At 40.4% G+C, this 19,844-nt stretch overlaps 2 protein-coding genes across 2 annotated transcripts in view; both read right to left on the bottom strand.

The window, feature by feature from the left end:
• LOC109975015 (glycine receptor subunit beta-like) overlaps positions 1–9,175 on the bottom strand; it is a 38,233-nt gene extending 29,058 nt beyond the window's left edge. The window contains exon 1 of the mRNA XM_020625525.1: positions 9,048–9,175. The gene's annotated coding sequence lies outside the window, so the exon portion shown is untranslated. The remainder of the gene's footprint in view (positions 1–9,047) is intronic.
• A 7,801-nt stretch (positions 9,176–16,976) lies between these two features.
• LOC109974995 (zinc finger protein 239-like) overlaps positions 16,977–19,844 on the bottom strand; it is a 10,419-nt gene continuing 7,551 nt past the window's right edge. The window contains exon 3 of the mRNA XM_020625501.1: positions 16,977–19,602. Coding sequence (XP_020481157.1) covers positions 18,502–19,602 — 1,101 coding nt within the window. The 3' untranslated portion in view covers positions 16,977–18,501. The remainder of the gene's footprint in view (positions 19,603–19,844) is intronic.

Below are 19,844 nucleotides of genomic sequence, written 5' to 3'. Positions count from 1 at the left end.
GTAAGATGCCATCCACCGGCACTACCTGCATCATTGCCATTCACCTCTTGTCAGCTGTTATTGTCCCCAGCGAGATACTTCCACGTGTAGACCCGCTGCTGTGACTGATCTTTGTCCCCAGCGAGACACTTCCACCTGCAGACCCGCTGCTGTGACTGATCTTTGTCCCCAGCGAGATACTTCCACATGTAGACCCACTGCTGTGACTGATCTTCACCCCTGCTGCGTCGGTAACTTCCTGCCTTCCTTCCACTCCCTGCTCTTCCAACCTACATATTCATCAGCTGGGCTCCTCGTGCAGTGACTCCCCTCTACTTACCTGGATTCTCCCTCGATCTCTCCAGCTGCCCAGTCAACTCTGTACTGACCACCAGTTGAGCTAAGTTGTGCTGTCTTTGTCTTATCTGTAAAATAAACCAGTATCTTGGCTACACCTTTGTGTGGTGCCATCTGAGTCCCCCTCCGTACGGAGCTCGCTCCATAACAAAGAATCTGACTTGTAGAAGATGGAAGAGAAAAGAGTTTTGTGAGAGAGTGACAGAGATTGTTTTGTTAAAGACTTCTTATTTAACCTTAAATGTGTCTGCATAACTGAGAAAGAACTACTTTGTTGAAAGCAGTGTAAAAATGTTGACTTGTAATTGTCTGGACCTTGGGATGGCGTTGATGATGTTAACTTACTAGACTATTTTAAGAACCCTGGCATACAGGAACCAGTTATCTTTATTTTACTGTTTACACTTAAATGATTTTCAGTTTGACTTTACTTGACTGGCCAAGCTGCATCAGATCTATCTAACATAGCGATTTTCAGTTTGACTTTACTTGACTGGGCTGCATCAGATCTATCTAACATAGTCATCAATATGTGAGACATGCCCTCTCCCAGAGCAATATGTTATGGCCCGGATTGCTGAACTTTCTGTAAAGAGTATTTGATATTAGACCCTACACACACTGAATGCACATGCACAATCTCACAATCCAAATAAATCTTTATTAATTACTGTCTCATAACTTGTGATAAGATGGTTGGTAACAATGTGAAAAAGGACCACCGCCTGGTAAGATATGGCTCTCACACAATACCTCAATTACTGGATTAATCAAATCTCTTGGGAAAGGCCAGGCTGCTGACTGTACTTGGCAGCCTTCCCTTTACTCTCTTTTCTTCTGTGCTGATCATGCTCAGATGGCAGCATGCATGTGAATTTGATCAAATCTAATCTAAAGCACTTTAAATAAAACATTTAAAAATGACAATAATATTAAATCAAGCCTTATTTTAGCTTAGAAGGTGAAGGCTTAGTAATTAAATCAGAAATTAACAACTGTACTTTCTAAGTGACTACCTCTGTTTGAAGCAGCAAGCAAATAATGGTCACCGATATTTTGAAATTGGATCTTGACAGACAATATTTTAATGACACATTGAGCCACTGTATAATTGCTAGTCAATTAATAGGCAGTCATCTAGAAAGTACAAACAGAAAAAAAAGTTACTATCAAGGCAGGAAGGAAGAGGACAAAAAAACCCCACTTATCTGTCACATTTGCCTGTAACTTGTACCTATAAATTTACATAATCATCACACTCATTAAAAATGAATTATGAAAACCATACCTAGGAGTTTACTGAGATAATTTATCTATGGCTGGGTATGCGATGAGCTAAGTCCATTTGTTCAGCAAAAGAAATTTATGCCATGTTATTTAATAATACTGCCTAAGAGAAACATGTATAAATCGAAAAGAAATGGACCTAGCACAGAACCATGTGGAACACAATAACTAACTTTATTGTGCATGGAAGATTCATCATTAACATGAACAAGCTGGAGCTTGTCTGATAAATAAGGTTTGAGCCAATTTAGTCCAATGACATGTTTCTGCCTCTGTAACAAAATGATCAGTTGTGTCAAATACAGCACTAAGATTTAGCAGGACATGTAAAAAAAAGACAAGTCCACTGAGACTAAGTGATCATTGGTGATTTTCACTAGTGCAGTTTAGAGGTGTCTCTATATTTTTGTCCTCCCAGCTACATACATAAGAGGATCAGAATATTAAGAACACCTCTGAATATAATGTAGTCCAGTAAAACACCACTGTTAACTCTGTCCTCTATAATAAATATATCATTGAATTTATACATTGATGACAATTTCACCAAAAACTTAACATTTTCAGCTTTATAAACACAGATGTTAAGGTGGAAGTGTAGCATTGAATTGCATACAACTGTACAGGTATACCTAATAAAGTGGCCAGTGATTGTATATGTTAATACTGTACATGCAGTATGTTATGCATCACTATCAGTGTTACGTCCATGGACAAGTCCATCCCTAGCACCTCATCAGCCAGCATGGGGACTATTAACAACTCCACCCACGGACGTGCCAGAGTGCACACCTGGCGGCGAGGCACACCTGTTCTCAATCATCAGAGCAGTACATAAGGAGGACGTTGCGTGTCCTTGTTAGGTCTCCTTTGTGTAGCCTCTCGACATCTTAAAATATCTATTTACTTTCCCCTATGCCTGAGTTCGAGTCCTGCATATTTGCAGTCACATATGGCTAACTGTGACAATCAGTCTGCACTGAATGAATATGACTGAATTCTATATGTTGTCCACAGCTGCCAAACCTCTACATAATATTAAACCCTTTTTTTATTTTCATAATGATAACTTTACAGTAAACATAAAAATGTATTTTAAAGTCATAGTTTTCCCTTAGACATTAACAATAATCACAAGTGGTCCAGGCCTGTCATGCAAATCATATACAGTACAAGTAACTTGACTTTGAATGCAAACTTGCAATGCCTTAATCTGAACAGATACATTTTATTGCTTTACTGAAACTTTGTCACAGAATGTGCATTTTGCATGTCTCCAGAGCATAGATACATTTACATATACATCAGCAAAGAACTTAAGTATCTGTATTTTTACCGAATACATAGTGTGTGTGAATGAGATTAGCAAGCTATGGAATTTTGCACTGCTGTAGCAGGAGGAACGGTACTTCTGCTGAAACATGCTTTTTTCTAATTAAGTCTCCTGTGACCAGATGGGAACTGAGAAAGAAATGGGTTCAGGATTGTGTGACCAATGACTTTGAGGAGCAGAGCAGTATGGATTTAATTATCAGTTTGTAAAGCAGTAACAGAAGGTGGTGGGCAAGAAAAAGTGCTTTCAGTTTTGCCAGCAGTTTAAGGATGTCAGAGTGATGTGTCAAAACTGAGTTTCTTGTCCAGTGTCATTCCAAGGTATTTGAAACCTGCTCAGCTGTCTTGTCAGTGATGGAAATAGGGTTTAGAGAAGCGCTGGGGGAGCTGATAACTGGTATGGAGCCAGTTTAGAGTAGAGGAAGGGGCTTAGGACACAGCTTTGAAAAAGAAGCAAGAACAATTTATCAACCTTCCTATCTTAGGAAATCACTCCTATCTCCACCAAAATGTAGGACATCTCCAGAAGTATCCTAACTGGTTAGGCGTTGCCAGGAGGTGGCATTCAGACAGAGGTAATCACACAGACTCAGCAGGAGGAGAGATGATTTACTCACTTTATGATATTAAGATCATTAAAAGATACAGTTTGGCTATGAATTAAATTTTTGTGACATATCTTGCGCAAGATACAGCTACTCCATCAACAAGAAGAACACATACTCTATCTGAAGTCGCAGAGAGCAGGTGGAGGTCTGCTCTGGAAAGAAGAGGAATGAAAGTCAGCCGTGGTAAGACAGAATACATGTGTATGAACGAGAGGGAGGGAAGTGGAAGTGTGATTATCAAAAGAATTGACTATTAATTTGATGACAGTCAATCAGTTGTTTTAGCTGAGTATACATGGTTGTAGTATTTGAACATGAAGCTGTCCACAATTTCAAATCTAGTCAGTTTTTAAAATATGGTTCCCTTTAGACTGAAAAACTCTTTCTTTCCCTCTGCCATCAGACTCCTAAACAGCCGACAGGAGTTTATTACCAGGAAATACGTTATGTACTGTTGACCTGTACTGTTTACATTCTCAGTTTGCACATGCATAATTGCACATTGACTGTTGACTGCTGCACATGCTGCTCCCATGGAGGATGCATTCTCTTATTATATTCTTATATATTTTTATTATATCTCTGCATTTGCTGCTTAAAGTGCCTTAGATTTTGTTTTACTTATTTATCTACCTTATATTTTATTTGTATTTTGTGGCATTCACGTGGACGGCAAAGTAAGAATTTTAGTGTACGGTGACACATTTCCTAACTGCATATGACAAATAAACACTTTGACCTTGACCATGTCACTGGGGATTTTCCAGTATGCACCAACATAACATGTGGAGCCACATGGCGGTGGAGAAGAGAGTCATTCCTGCCTCCATAGCCTTCCCTATTTTTTCCGCTATTTGGGGGACACACACCTGGTTGCATGAGGACACAGGAGTCGGCCACCCTCTGCCGAAAAATACCGCTCTGGGGAGAGGAGAGGCTTGGCCCCAGCAGTGGGACATCAGAGAAGCCACACTTTGTTGCTCCTTGTACCCTGGTGAGGGATTCAAAGCATGTGACTGGGGCCTTCAGGCTGCAGGCTGCTCTGCTGCCTCAGAGAAATAGGGGAGCTCAGGCCAGACTGGTGTATGCTTGTTCTGCTCCTCCATCCGGCAGATGTCACCAACCATGTTAGATGGGGGAGGGGCTGGTGCTTCTAGCAGCAGGGAAATCCCTTTGCAGTCCACCACCTTCCTAATGATGTCTGGAAGCTCATGGAACAGAGCCTCGAAGGCCGGAGGTTGGCCAGCACCAGGAGCACGCCCAGTTGATGTCACCAGGGTCGCGTTTCCTGATGGCAGTGAACACCACCACTCAGCACTTCTTATCTGCCTCGAGCAAGCAAGCAAATAAAGAGCAGGTAGTCTGAGAAGAGATCGCAGGCTGGGTATGCTTGTCATTGAGGTAGGCCTTGCAGCAGGGGTGGGGGTGGCTGGGCATAATGAAGCCCATGTCACAGCCTGGGTAGATGATGATGGTGGTCTGACACTGGCATTCCAAGCTCATGTTTCTATAGGAACTTGCTTTGCTCTTTAGACTGTGCACTGAAGATAGAGGGAGCAGAGCTCAGGTCAAGCAGGCATTTGTGCACAGGGCACAAAAGAAGTCTCTTCAGGACCGTGAATACACAAAGGGATTAACCCAATAGTGACAGCTCTTAGAGGGCGAAGCCTATACAAAATAGAACAAATAATCAGTTGGCCTCTGCAGTAAACTACTACAAATTCGGGCCCACCTGGCAGATATATACACCACTGTGGGTGGTTTGCACACACAGTGCTTAGGGGCATTAACAAGGGGGCACTGCAACCACTGCATCATTGCAGGGAATACACAGTAAGAGCAGGGGCCATGAGTGGACCTGTCTTGGCATGGGCATGGCTCTACTGTGGCCCAGCCAGCAATTTAAGATGACTGCATCTGTATATCAGATAAGTCACTATATAAATTATTATATCAATAAAAACTACTATTAGTTAACCATCAAAATGGTGTGTAAAAACAAATACGTTCTGGATGGCCAGATCTATGAAGACTGTTGGTGATTCCAAATCTCTTCCATTCAAGAATGATGGAGGCTGCTGTAGAAACTTTCCCTGGATCTTCCTCTCCTGTCAGTTATGTACTCCATTCCTACACTGACGGTGACAAAACTATTTACATAAAGGTACTACATATGCTTTTGACACCATTGATCACAGCATCTTATTACAGAGACATGAACATGTCAATGGAATTAAAGGAATGGCACTAAGTTGGTTCAAGTCTTATTTATCAGAACAATTCCAATTTGTTCAGGTTAATGATGAAGCTTCCATGCATACTGAAGTTAGTCATGGCTTTGTGTTAGGTCCAATTGTCTTGCCATTCTCTTGCCCCGTTTGACTAATATATAAATTTGTTTGACGATCTGAAACATTACAGTGTGACAAACATGCAAAAAGATAAGAAATCAGTAAGGGGGCAAACACTTTTTCACACCACTGTATGCTTTTGACACCATTGATCACAGCATCTTATTACAGAGACATGAACATGTCAATGGAATTAAAGGAATGGCACTAAGTTGATTCAAGTCTTATTTATCAGAACAATTCCAATTTGTTCAGGTTAATGATGAAGCTTCCATGCATACTGAAGTTAGTCATGGCGTTCCACAGGGCTTTGTGTTAGGTCCAATTGTCTTGCCATTCTCTCGCCCCGTTTAGGCAATATTATAAGGAAACACAGCACCAATTTCCATTGCTATGGAGATGACAGTTATATTTGTCTATGAACCTAGATGAATTATATGAGTTAGTCAAACTTCAAGCATGTCTTAAAGACATAAAGGCCTGGATAACTTGTAATTTCTTACTTAGAAACATGCTATCTAATCATATAGTTACTCTAGATGACATAGCTCTGGCATCCAGTACTGCTGTGAGGAACCTTGGAGTCATTGTTGACCAGGACATGTCCTTCAATTCACACATGAAGTAAATCTAGAACTGCCTTCTTTCACCTGTGCAATATCACAAAAATCAGGAGCATCCTGTCTCAAAGTGATGCTGAATAACTGGTCCATGCATTTATTTCCACAGTGGACTACTGTAACTCTTTTTTATTAGAGTTCACAGAAGTAGAATGGGAGACAGAACCTTTAGCTATCAAGCTTCTCTCCTGTGGAACCAGCTCCCAGTCTCAGTTTGGGAGTCACACACCCTCTCTACCTGTGAGATTAGACTTAAGACTTTCCTTTTTGATAAAGCTTATAGTTAGGTTATTATAATATTGTAGTTTTTCAATATAATCCTAATAGGACAGTGAGGGAGGCCAGAAAGGTGCTTAGTATGTTGTGATATGTCTGCCAATCTACAGTATTTCATGGCATCATAACAACTAATGTGACTGAACCGGGATAAGACTGACAGCCATCTTGGTAAGTGCAAGCAAACAGGGGCCCTGAGCGGTCCTGTTGCCACTGAGTATATTTAACTATACTAGTGGTTTCTAGTCAACAAGATGGCCTTTGCTTGGGCCCATGGAGTGGTGTCTGTGAAATTACTGGACATGCATTCTAGGATAGGTTTGGTTTGATGTACCATCCTTTAGTTATAGGCCTAGGCTGAGGGTTGTCCCATGATGCAAAGCTCATCCCTTCTCTCTCCCTGCACTTATATGCCACCATTACATGTCACTAACTGTGTGTTTCTTCTCTCCCGGAGAGATCCTCTTTCTCTCCTTGTACCTTTCTGCCAGGTAGCCCTGGCTGTACGTTTCTGATGAGCAGTCACTAGCCACATGAACCTACCCAGTGTTTGATTGTTTTGTGCTTGCTGTGTCTTGTTGCTTTTTTTTTCTTTTCTCTCTCCTCTATCCACTCACCCCAACCTGTCAAGGCAGAAGTCTGTTTTTTTCTGTTAAAGGGAGTTTTTCCTGCCCACTGTCACCAAGTGGAAGCACTGACATCTAGGAGGACAAGTATAGAAATGAGTCCCTTTTCTGAGGCTAGGAGGAGATCATTGGTGACTATACCTGTGAAGAAGTCATACTCACTCATCCTGCCTGTTTCTACCTGTCTGGAGGAATGCCATACATTCTGGATGATAATCTGTATCGGCACCGAAATCTAATCATATGTTCGGAGGGCTGTACCCTAGCTCTCCAAAATTTCATTCAATTCAATTTTATCTGCATATGCAAAATAAGGTCTAGACCTTGTTATTATTATTATAGAGGAAAAACCCAACAAATCTCCCTTGAGCAAGCACTTGGTGACAGTGGGGAGGAAAAACTCCGTTTAAGACCCCAGCTCTTGGTGGGCAGCCTTCTGCCTCGACCAGTTGGGGTGAGTGGATAGAGGAGAGAGAAAAGAAAAGTAACAAGACACAACAAACAATCAAAGACTGGGCAGGTTGATGTGGTCATCTACTGTAAATCCATTCATTACTTTACTCATCACTCATTTCATTACTTATAAGTTATGCTGTGAACGAACCAACAAATACTGGTAAAAACATTACCTCTGCCCTTGGCAGAGTTAACACTGTTGTTAGTTTAAAAAAGCTGTGCCTCTCACAGAGACACAAAGGTGCCCTTGACAAAGCATCAGTATTTGATGCCCTGGGAAAAGAACACATTGGACATACTCTAATGTTCCAAGGCTGGATTTCTAGTGATTTAAAAAAACAAAAATTATGTTGTTAGCTTTAATTTAATTTACAAAATATTAACTCTGAAAAGAACCCAGATGTTCTGGTTCCACTGTGGTGATTTCCATTATACTTTTGGTAACTGTGAGGCTACACATTTTCTTTTGTTCAGTCTTGTCTTTTGGTCCTGTAAAAGACCTTCCATTGTGGATAGCACCCTTCATATCTTCTCCTGTTGATGATGTCTGAACACTTGTGTAAAACGATATGATTATGTTTTGTATTATTATATAAATAAAATTATGAAAGATTATGTTTACCCAACCCACTACACCATAATTTGTTTATAGTCCATTAGCCCAGCTAACCTTGAGATTCATTTAGATAATGCAGAATCATAGTGAGAGAAACTAGTGGGACAGGGAGAATGAAAGTGGCAGAGGGGAATAGAGTGTGGAGTTGGGGGTGGGGTGGGGGGACTGCGGCGTTAGACTATACTGTTAAGATACGATGACACAGCTTGCTAACACTATTTGGGTCTCACACACACTAATGCTGCTCTCTAGCTGGCAGCAGAAAAGCAGTTAATAACTCATGTCAATGTCATATATTTCACACACGTACAAAACAAGCAGTCTCAAACATATACATGCACACAAGGATAGAACGGCACCAAAACCTTAGCTTACAACTTTGCCCTCCAGTCTGAGGTAACATTATCTTGTATTCCCTCTGTTTTGCTCTCTTTTTCTCCTTGTCACATCTGCACACACACACACACACACTGTGGCCCACGACTGCAACTGCAGAAAACAGCAAGATACAGAGACATTGCATATTTTTTGATTCTTACCTCTGCTTGGTCAGATCATCAGTTCTGATGCATTACAGAGATCCAGCAGTTAGTCTCTGAGATGCTACTCGGGCTAGAGTCTGCCTGTATGTCCTCTCCCTCTCTCTGTCTCTCTCTCTGCTCTGCTGTCCTGTGTGTGTCTCTCTGTCTCTCTCTCTCTGCTGTCCTGTGTGTGTGTGTTTTTTTATCTGCACTGCTCTTGCATCCTATTCCAAGTTCCTCTGTGTCTGTCTAGAGGAAAGTTGCACAATTCAGGTACTGACTCAGTCATTAAACAAGTACTAAATGGTCTTCATTAATAGGTTGTTTTTTACAGAATCATTTACTAAGGATGCATTGATACTGATACAGTATCAAGTCTGACACTGTCCTCTGCTACTCATACATAAAAGTAATTCAATACCAATACCACCTTACTATGACATTATTTCAGCCCCATGCTGGTTATGCAGGTGTCATATGAAGAAAGAGGAATTTCAGTGGTTTGAAGATATTTTAAGAAGTGACAATGACAAAAGTAAAGACAAGTGGTTATGTTCTAAAGCACGAACAAACACGGCCACACCTCCACTCAACCCTGCTGGAAGGAATTTATGTGGCCACTTTGCTCTGCACTTTGTGTGTGTAGTTAAGCGTTGCCCTTGGTCAAACAAACACACATAGACCTGAAACTGGATGCACTAACACTTAGATTCAGTGCTTTGATCTATTTACTCCCTTGAACTCTGACCCTGCATTTCCCCTATTCTAGCTGCTGGATTCACCTGCAGCTAGATTCATTTTGTTTTCTTGGACTTGGATTGTGTTTTTCTTCTCCAGTCAGTCTCCTTACTTGTGTTATGGTATTCCCAAATCAGTTTGTTCTTGTTTAGTTGCATTTTCTCAAGCCAGTCATATTTCCAGCAATGCTGTCTATATTCTAGTCCTGTCTTGTTCCTGCCATTATACTTACCGGCATTTGCCTGTTTCCCTGTAATCCTGTTATTAATAGACACACCTATATTTTTGTCCTCCCCAGTATACATGAGGGGGTCAGAATATTAGGAACACCTCTGAATATAAAGTAGTCCAGTACAAGACCACATATGGCCTCGATAATATAATTGAACCATATAATTGAATTTAAACATTTATGACAATTTCACCAAAAACTGAAACATTTTGAGCTTCATAAACAGACATATAAACACAGACGTACCTTGCAGAAGTATTTATACCCTTTGAACTTGTCAACATTTTGTCACGCTACAACCACAAACTTAAATGTATTTTATTGGGAATTTATGAGACTGTAATGGGAAATTTATATCTGCACCCTTTTTAGTGTATTGACTGTTGCTATGTAGTTATTCTATGCAGTTATTTGTGTGTTTGTGAACCTAGACGGTTTACTGTGTCAGCACATTTGTAGAGATAAATATGCCTTTGTGTGAATGCTGAACCAGATAACTTGTATCCTGTTTTGCATCTGTTTGAACATCTGTTTCTTGCATTTGTATGTGTGTGTGTGTATAAGAAGAGATGAAGCCCTCCGTTCTAGGACCCTCTCTCTTCAAACTGTTGTTAGCACTCTGTATGGAGACTGCCCCGTCCCTGTGAAGTGGAAGGAAAGTAATACATGGTGTTCAAGATTTTTTACAAATAAAAATCTGAAAAGTTTGGCGTGCAAATGTATTCAGCCCCCTTTACTCTGATATCCCTAAATAAAATCCAGTGCAGCCAAATGCCTTCAGAAGTCACCTAATTAGTAAATAGACTATGTACAGTACTTCAATCTCAGTATAAATACAGCTGTTCTGTGATGGCCTCAGAGGATTGTTAGAGAACATTTGTGAACAAACAGCATCATGAAGACTATGGAACACAGCAGACAGATCAGGGATAAAGTTGTGGAGAAGTTTAAAGCAGGATTAGGTTATAAAAACATATCCCAAGCTTTGAACATCTTACAGAGCACTGTTCAATCCATCATCTGAAAATGGAAAGCGTATGGGACAACTGGAAACCTACCAAGACATGGCCGTCCACCTAAACCAACAGGCCGGGCAATCAGAAGAGCAGCCAAGAGGCCCATGGTAACTCTGGAGGAGCTGCAGAGATCCAGATCTCAGGTGGGACAATCTGTCCACAGGACAACTATTAGTCGTGTACTCCACAAATCTGGCTTTTATGGAAGAGTGGCAAGAAGAAAGCTATTGTTGAAAGAAAGCAAGAGGAAGTCCTATTTGCAGTTTGCCACAATTCATGTAGGGAACACAGCAAACGTGGAAGAAGGTGCTCTGGTCAGATAAAACCAAAATTTTACTTTTTGGTCTACATGCAAAATGCTGTGTGTGGTGGACACCCAACACTGCACATCAACCTGAATACACCACCCCCACCATGGAACATGGTGGTGGCAGCATCATGCTGTTTGGATGCTTTTCTTCAGCAGCGACAGGGAAGCTGGTCAGAGTTGATGGAAAGATGGATGGAGCTAAATACAGGGAAGTGCTGGAAGAAAACCCGTTAGAAGCTGCAAAAGACTTGGGACTGGGGCGGAGGTTCACCTACTAGCAGGACAACAACCCTAAACATACAGCTAGAGCTACAATGGAATGGTTTAGGTCAAAGCGTATTCATGTGTTAGAATGTCCCAGTCAAAGTCCAGACCTAAATCCTATTGAGAATCTGTGGCAAGACTTGAAAATTGCTGTTCACAGACACTCTCCATCCAATCTGACTGAACTGGAGCTATTTTGCAAAGAAGATTGGGCAAAAACTGCAGTGTCTAGATGTGCAAAACTGGTAGAGACTTACCCCAAAAGACTTGCAGCTGTAATTGCAGCAAAAGGTGGTTTGACAAAGTACTGACTCAGTAGGGGTGAATACAACAAATCACTGGCTCATGTATTTCAGCATTTATTGTACAACATGTTTATATATGCAGTTATTGCTTTAATTTTTCATTCTCCATAGCATCAGTCCACTACTACAGTCTCTATACACAGTATACAATGCAGTCATATTAATATTTGAGTATTTTGTTACTGTATGTGAACATCTAATTGACCTTACAAACAGGAATTGATATAAGAAGAGCTCTGATGTACATCAACCCAGGTGTGACTCTGGAAACCTGCCACTTTCATATTTGAAAACATCAAAGTCGAACAACGACCCTCACAGATTTCAAATGATGTTCCTGGTGCTGTCATAACTGTCAAGGTGTAGCAGGAATCAAAACTTGCATTTATTAACAATATTACTACACACAGTCATGACCAAAAATACTGGTACCTCTACATTTCTGCCAGATAACTCACCACTTCTCACAAACAATTGTCACAAATTCTTTGTTATTCTCATGTTTATTTCTTTTGTTTGCATTGGAACAACACAAAAAAAGAAAAAGATTTGCATTGGAACAACACACAAAAAAAAGAAAAAGCCCAATCTGACAGATTTCACCCAGAACTACAAAAATGGACTGGACAGAATTATTGACACCCTTTTCAAATCATCAGAAACAGTTGTATTTCCAGCATGTGATGCTCCTTTAATTTGTAATGTATTTCCAGCATGTGTAACAACCAACAGGTGCTGGCAACATAGCCAAAGCTTACCTGAAGAAGCCACAGTCCTTCTGGGACAATGTCCTGTGGACAGATGAAAATAAAATAGAGCTTTTTGGTCGAGCACATCATTCTACTGTTTTCAGAAAACAAAATGAGGCCTTCAAAGAAAAGAACACAGTCCCTACAGTCAAACATGGTGGTGGTTCACTGATGTTTTGGGGCTGCTTTGCCTGAAGCAGCAAAGCAAGACTTTTTGGGAAGAAGTGGTGCTCTATCTGACAGAAATGCAGGCGTACCAATATTTTTGGCCATGACTGTACATAGAGAGCATTGTCCAGAAACATTCAGATTTACAAGTCACATATACAGTGGGCTGCTCAAAACAAACAGGATTAGTGATGGATTCCAATGGTTGGTTCTATTTTGGATCCAGTTCCAAGGTAATAAAATACATGGATTTGCTTCATGGACAAACCAACCTCTTGATAAAATATGCCATTCACCTTCTCTGTTTACTTTACAGTCTTTGGCTTCCCTGACACTACAGACATATAAAAAAAAAAAGCCCCCGAAAAGACAAAACAAAACAAAAAAGAAAAACTGTGATGCTGTTGTAAACAAATGTTATGCTATGCATTTCATGTTACATATCAATAGCACTTTTTGTGAGGGTGGGGGGGTCCACTGTTATAAACAAATATGATGGATGAGCATAACCACCCCAAAGCTAATGAAACAACTACTATACAAAATGAAATGTTTGTGGGAAAATACCCCCCAAAAAATAAGGGGGGTGGCATGTCTTAAATATTTCTTGAGTGTCCAACATGTTAAAGGAATAACTTGTATTATTTTTGGTACGCTGAGGACGAGCCCACTGTGTTAGTGTGGCCAGTCAGATTCTGTGACCCGTATCAGTGCAACAACCAGTTCACCTTCAGGTAATACTATGATCATGATTTGTTGAATTGATATTCACAGAATGTTCAAGCAGAACCAGTAGTATTTTCACTGTGCTGTTTTTACTTGAGCGTCTACAACTTCTGCAGCTGCAGCACAAGGAAACATGATTGATGACAAGGTTAATGAAAAGTCACAGAGCAGTGATAGAAATAAAACACATTACAACCCCTCAACACAGCAGAATATCCATCGTTTAGATTAGATACTTTATTAATGCTGTTTCTAGTAATGTCAGTGTCATTATAGTCAGATAATTGATCTATAAACACAAAATAACCAATTGTTAACAACACAGTTAGGTTAAAACGTTTGTTACACTGAAGAGTTTACATTTGTTTTGATTCTGAAGTGAATGGAATAAAGTAAAAATAAAAATAATGATAACAAATTACTTAAATGAGTTTGATGATTGATTCTAAAAACATTCAGACTCAATAGGCAGAACTGGATTTTAATTTGATAAAAACCCCATCCTCACTCAAGATACATTTGGGTGACAGATGTGACAGCAGATATCTCAAAATATGGGGAGACAAATGTATATGCCCTCATAACAAAGCACAGTAAAGTAACAATTTCCAATTTAATGTACAATGGTTTCAATTTGTTGCTGACATAATACTTATCCATTGTTTGATATAATTCAATTATTTTGAATACTGAAGACTAAAAAGAGAATGAACTATCTAAATATACAGACAAACCAATAACCACATTTAACTTCAAAAGCATGTTTCCAAATGTACATTTTTTTTTTTTACATCATCTAAAATAAACTTGGAAGTAAAACAAAAACTAAGTCATAACCGTCCAGCACTAATCTTACCACAGTAGACAGGTCTGAGTGGTTGATGAAAAGAACCTCTCAGCCTGAAGAGGCCTAGACCAGAAGAGGGGTTCACCTCACTTTGTAACAGAGTCTACATTATCTTAAAGATACGCTACCTAATTTCTTTCCAGCCACAACCGTGCTTAGTGAGACTCAGACTTACACTACAAAACTTTCCTTACCACTCTTTGCCCATCCTGTTCTGTTTCCTAACACTACAACATGAACTATGGATGTCTGCTGGTGATAAACTGTACAAAAGGCAGCCTCCCTTTCAAAGCTAGCATTAGCTGACTAATGAGTTAATTTGGTGATGCATTAGAATGCTCTAGTTACTGCTAATGTCACCCAAAGCACTACTGTTACACAAAGCTGAAATTACCATCAAATTAAAGTCATATCAATACAATAAAATGGTAAAATTATGATGCTGCCAGGTCACTAACATTACCAAAACAAACACATTAGCTTTAGATACTAAAGCATCCAGAGGGAAGACCACCACATCTATATCAAATGAATCCAGACAAACAAACACAACCACATTCACCACCATGTCACCTTGTTATAGTTTAACTTATGTAAAAACAGTTTCTATAATGTCTACAGAAATATTGGGCACTTGCTTTGCTGTTAATGTACAGGGGATTTATTTGCAGCCCATCTATCCATTTTCTATACCGCTTAGTCCCAAATGGGGTCACGGAGCCAATCCCAGCCGGCTGTGGGCAAGAGGTGGGGTACACAGGTCGCCAGTCCATCACAGGGCTAACACGCAGACTAACAACCACACACACACACACACAGGCAATTCAGAGACGCCAATCAACCTATGCTGCATGTCTTTGGACAGTGGGAGGAAGCCGGAGCACCCGGAGAGAACCCACGCAAGCACAGGGGGAACATGCAAAATCCACACAGGGTCGGCCGGGGCTCGAACCCGTCTCGCTGTGAGGCAACAGCGCTAACCACCTACGCCACCGTGCCGCCCTATTTGCAGCCCATCTTTTCTCTATTCTTTTGAAGAATTTGACTTTAACCTCCTTTGACCATAACAGCTGTCTGTCTGTCAGCAGGACAGTTGGGGTGTGTATCTCTCACTCATGGAGGAAAATGAAACCAGATAGCTCACAATGACACCAGGAGCTTGATCAATCAAAATAGGTGCCAATAAATCTGCAACACATATTGATTTAAACTGTCTTTGGAGATTATGATTCACTCAATTCACCAGAGGAAAAAAGACCTGAGACAAAAAGCTAAACAAAACAAACAAACAAAAAACTATTCCCCTATACCAGGGATACTGTCTCAAAGTTGGTGTGGACTGACAGATTTGTCTAAATGGGAGTCAGCCTGTTCTGTCAGTCAATGAGTGACAAGCCTGTGTATAAATGATACTACGACAACATTGCAAAGATAATTTGCTTTACTGCGTGCTACAGCTACATCCGTCTAGCCTTTGTCCAGAGATAGAGATGTTAAAACAGCCATTCTTTAACATCCATGAATTTATCACATCCAGTGTGACGTCTGAAAAAAGCTCGTCACACATTAAATCAGTTTGGTTGCAAAGTGTTATTGGTCACTCGCAGTCTGGACCCTGGAGTCCTTTGGCCACTTTAAATATTCTCTATCTTTAAAGAGCCCATAGCATGCTTTTCCTTGTTTTCCGACTTATCTACAGCAAATTATCATCTTACACGTGACCTAAAGCTAAAAAAAATGAGATGAACGTACAGTATGTTCTACTGTTTCTATGCAGAAACAACTGGGTTTAAACACATCTCACAAATTCCTGCTTGCGTGACTTTTTTCTAAGAATCTCCTTGAATGGTCACATTACCAGGCTATTGCGTGTTCATGTAAGAACATAAGAACAGATGTAAGAACATCCCAGAAATTTCCCCACTGTGGGATCAATAAAGTACCTCCTCTACTCTAAGCATGCCTGACATCCACCGGTACCCCCACCATATTGGCAAAATGTTATATTGCCTTGTTTGTTACATAGATTTTTAATAAGGCTAATATATAAAAAAAAACAAACAAAAAAAAAAACATCATGCTGTTGTTGTAAAAGCGGAATTTCTTGACTGAGCCTGGTTTTGTGGATATATTTTCCCTCTGTGGAGAAAAATACAGGGTTTGAGGTTACTGCATGTCCGGGAATGGTCCTGAACAGTGACTCACTGTTTTACCTGACCGGGTCTAACCTACAAGCAGCCGGCCAGTGAAGCCCCCTGTAGCAGTGAATGATCAGCTCATCAAGGCTGGATTCCCCCAGAGTACAGTACCTGTTTGTTTTAACTGCTTGAGGCCAGTGTGTCTGCTGCATGTGTTGTGTTGCTGGTTAATGAGTGGATCAATGACCTATGATGTTATTATTGGTGCTACACTACCTGTTGGAATTAATTTCACTACTTTGGGACTGTATGTGGTCATGGTGGGGAAGATGCAGTGACCACCAGCTGGATTTACCGACCTTGGAGCTATTTGAAAGGGAGTGATGTTTCCACTACTCGGTGGGACTTAACTGCAAGTTTGAAAAAAAAAACACGTTGCATGTCTGTTAATGCCTTGTTTCTGTAACGTTAGAGAGAATTGTTGTAAGGCTGGAGAAGTTACTATGTCTGCATTATGCCAGTTAAAATAAGGTGTTTCTCAAATGTTTAGTGTTAGACATGTCTTTTAATCGGTACATATACCATTGTTTACTTATCTATCGAGGAGAAATTCAAATTAATTAATGCCATCACGGTTCATTGTGCTGTCCACTTGTGACACAACACCGGCAGCAGGAGTTGTGCGCGTTCACAAACTGTCCTATTGTTTTAAGGAAGAGGTTTTTTTGGCTCTTTGATTCTGAAACAATTACAAACTATTGGGAGTTATGAAGGATGCCAAGCTAATCTAGATGTACCCAAGATTAAACATTAAATAGCTGTTAGCTGATACAAGACACTGCATGGCTGTTGGGGCTGATTTACAGATCATATTTTGACAGCACAGGCAAAATAAATGAATTTTCTCTTGAAAAAAGGAAAACAAACATAAAAAAACCAGGATCAATAGATGGCATAATAAAGTTACTGTACATGCCATTAGAAATTGTTAGAAACTCCAAAAGTCCCCTTACATTTAGAGCCACTATTTATTTTTTTTGCTTGTTTAATATCAATTGGAAGAAGAAGAACAGAAAACAGACATGGTTAATGTCCTATGGAAAGACCAAAACCAACAATTAGTTCATCCTACTAATAAGGATCCTGTATCTGCTACACTGATCAGCCATAACATCATGACCACTGACAAGTGAAGTGAATAACATTTCTTCACAATTATATTAGACAGAAAGTGAACATTCAGTTCTCGAAGTCAGTGTTGGAAGCAGGAAAATTGGGCAAGCATAAGGATCTGAGTGACTGACAGGGGCCAAATTGTGATGGATGGACAATTTGGTCAGAGCATCTCCCCAGACTGCAGGTCTTGTTGGGTGTTCCCAGTCTGCAGTGGTTAGTACATTAGTGGTCTAAGGAAGGGCAAACAGTGAACTGGTGACAAGGTCATGGGTTCCCAGTCTCACTGATGTGTGTGTAGAGTGAAGGCTAGCCTGTGCTGTCTGGTCCCACAGAAGAGCTACTGCAGCTACTGGTAAACTTAATGCTAGTTCTGACAAAGAGGTGTCAGAACAATCAGTGTATCACAGCTCACTATGTGTGGGGCTGTGTATATGACAAAAAGTTCAAGGTGTTGCCTTGGCCTCCAAATTCCTCAGATCTCAACCCAATTGAGCATCTGTTGGATGCGCTGTACAAGCAAGGAGACCCTACCTCACAACTTACAAGACTTAAAGGATATGCTTCTGATGTCTTTGGGCCAGATACCAGAGGACACCTTCAAAGGTTTTATGGAGTACATGTCTCAACTAGGCAGAGCTTTTTTGGTGGCAAAAGGAGGACCTGCACAATATTAGGCTGGCAAACATCATGTTATGGCTGATCGGTGTATATCTTCTATCAAAAAACTATTAAATCACCCCACTGAGCCACACTGTTGTACAGATTGACATGCTCCTCTGCTATCTTAACTGTAGTTTATTTCATTAGTTGTCATTTGTTGCTTCTTTTAGTGTGCAGCTAAATTGCGCTTCTTTGGTGCACACAGTTGAACTCTCTTCTTCTACTTCAACACAACGATGTTTCTTCAAAGAGTGTGAACGTGTAAACAGTCTCTTACACTGTGAACACCAGTATGGTTTCTCTCCAGTGTGGACACGCAGATGGCGGCTGTAACTATATGAACTGTTGAAACATTTCCCGCACTGGTCACAGCTGAATGGTTGCTCTCCAGTGTGGATACGAAGGTGGCGCATGTAGTTGCTCAGACGACCAAAACCTTTCCCACATTCTTTACACTGGTATGGTTTCTCTCCAGTGTGTGTACGCACATGTTGCTTGTATGTTTTTGAAATAGAAAAACTTTTCTCACATAGTTCACAGTGAAATGGTTTTTCTCCAGTATGGATACGCAAATGTGACTTGTAATTACCTAACTGAGAGAAACTCCTCCCACACTGGCTACAGCAATATGGTTTCTCTCCTGTGTGGACACGTAGGTGTATCTTGTAACTGCTCAAATCACTGAAACTCTTTTCACATTGGTTACAGTTGTATGGTTTCTCTCCAGTATGGTTACGCAGATGCAGACTAAAATGCCCTGACTGAGTGAAACCTTTTCCACAAAAGTCGCACTGGTACGGCTTCTCACCACTATGACTAAGCAGATGTCGCTTATATGAACTCAAAAAACTAAAACTCTTCGGACACTGGTCACAGCAGTATGGCTTTTCTTTAGTGTGGACACGCATGTGTATCTTGTAAATACTGAAGTAACTGAAACTCTTTTCACACTGATCACACTGGTATGGTCCAGTGTGGTCACGAATATGTTTTCTGTATGAACTTGGGTCACTGAAATCCATCCCACATTGGTCGCAGCAGTATGGTGTTTCTTCAGGGTGTGTATACAGGTGTAGCTTGTATGCATTCATTTGACTGAAACTGCTCCCACACTGTTCACAGTGGTACAGCTCCTTTGTAGTGTGGGTGACTTCATGTCTTCTTAGACTACAAACCCGACTGAAAGATTGTCCACACGTCTGACACTGATGAGGTCTGCTCCTTTCTGTGTCTGTCTGTATCAACTGAGAAAAACAGAAAAATAAAAATCAGTGTGGTATACTTCACAAAATACTGCCAGCCATCATATTTAATACTACCCAAGAACATACAGTAAATTCTTAAATACTTTATATTCAGTAACTGCAGAGAGAACCAGGCTTTTAGTTAATACATTTCTTTCATGATTTCATTAATATCCATTTATTTTATTATGATTTTACTTGTTTGTGCATTCTAATATTCTTGATCTCAGTAGATTTCCTGC

Source organism: Monopterus albus, unplaced genomic scaffold, assembly GCF_001952655.1.
Source record: "Monopterus albus unplaced genomic scaffold, M_albus_1.0 scaffold356.1, whole genome shotgun sequence".
Lineage (NCBI taxonomy): Eukaryota > Metazoa > Chordata > Actinopteri > Synbranchiformes > Synbranchidae > Monopterus > Monopterus albus.
Note: the sequence above shows the minus strand (reverse complement) of the source record. Positions and strands in the feature narration are given on the sequence as shown.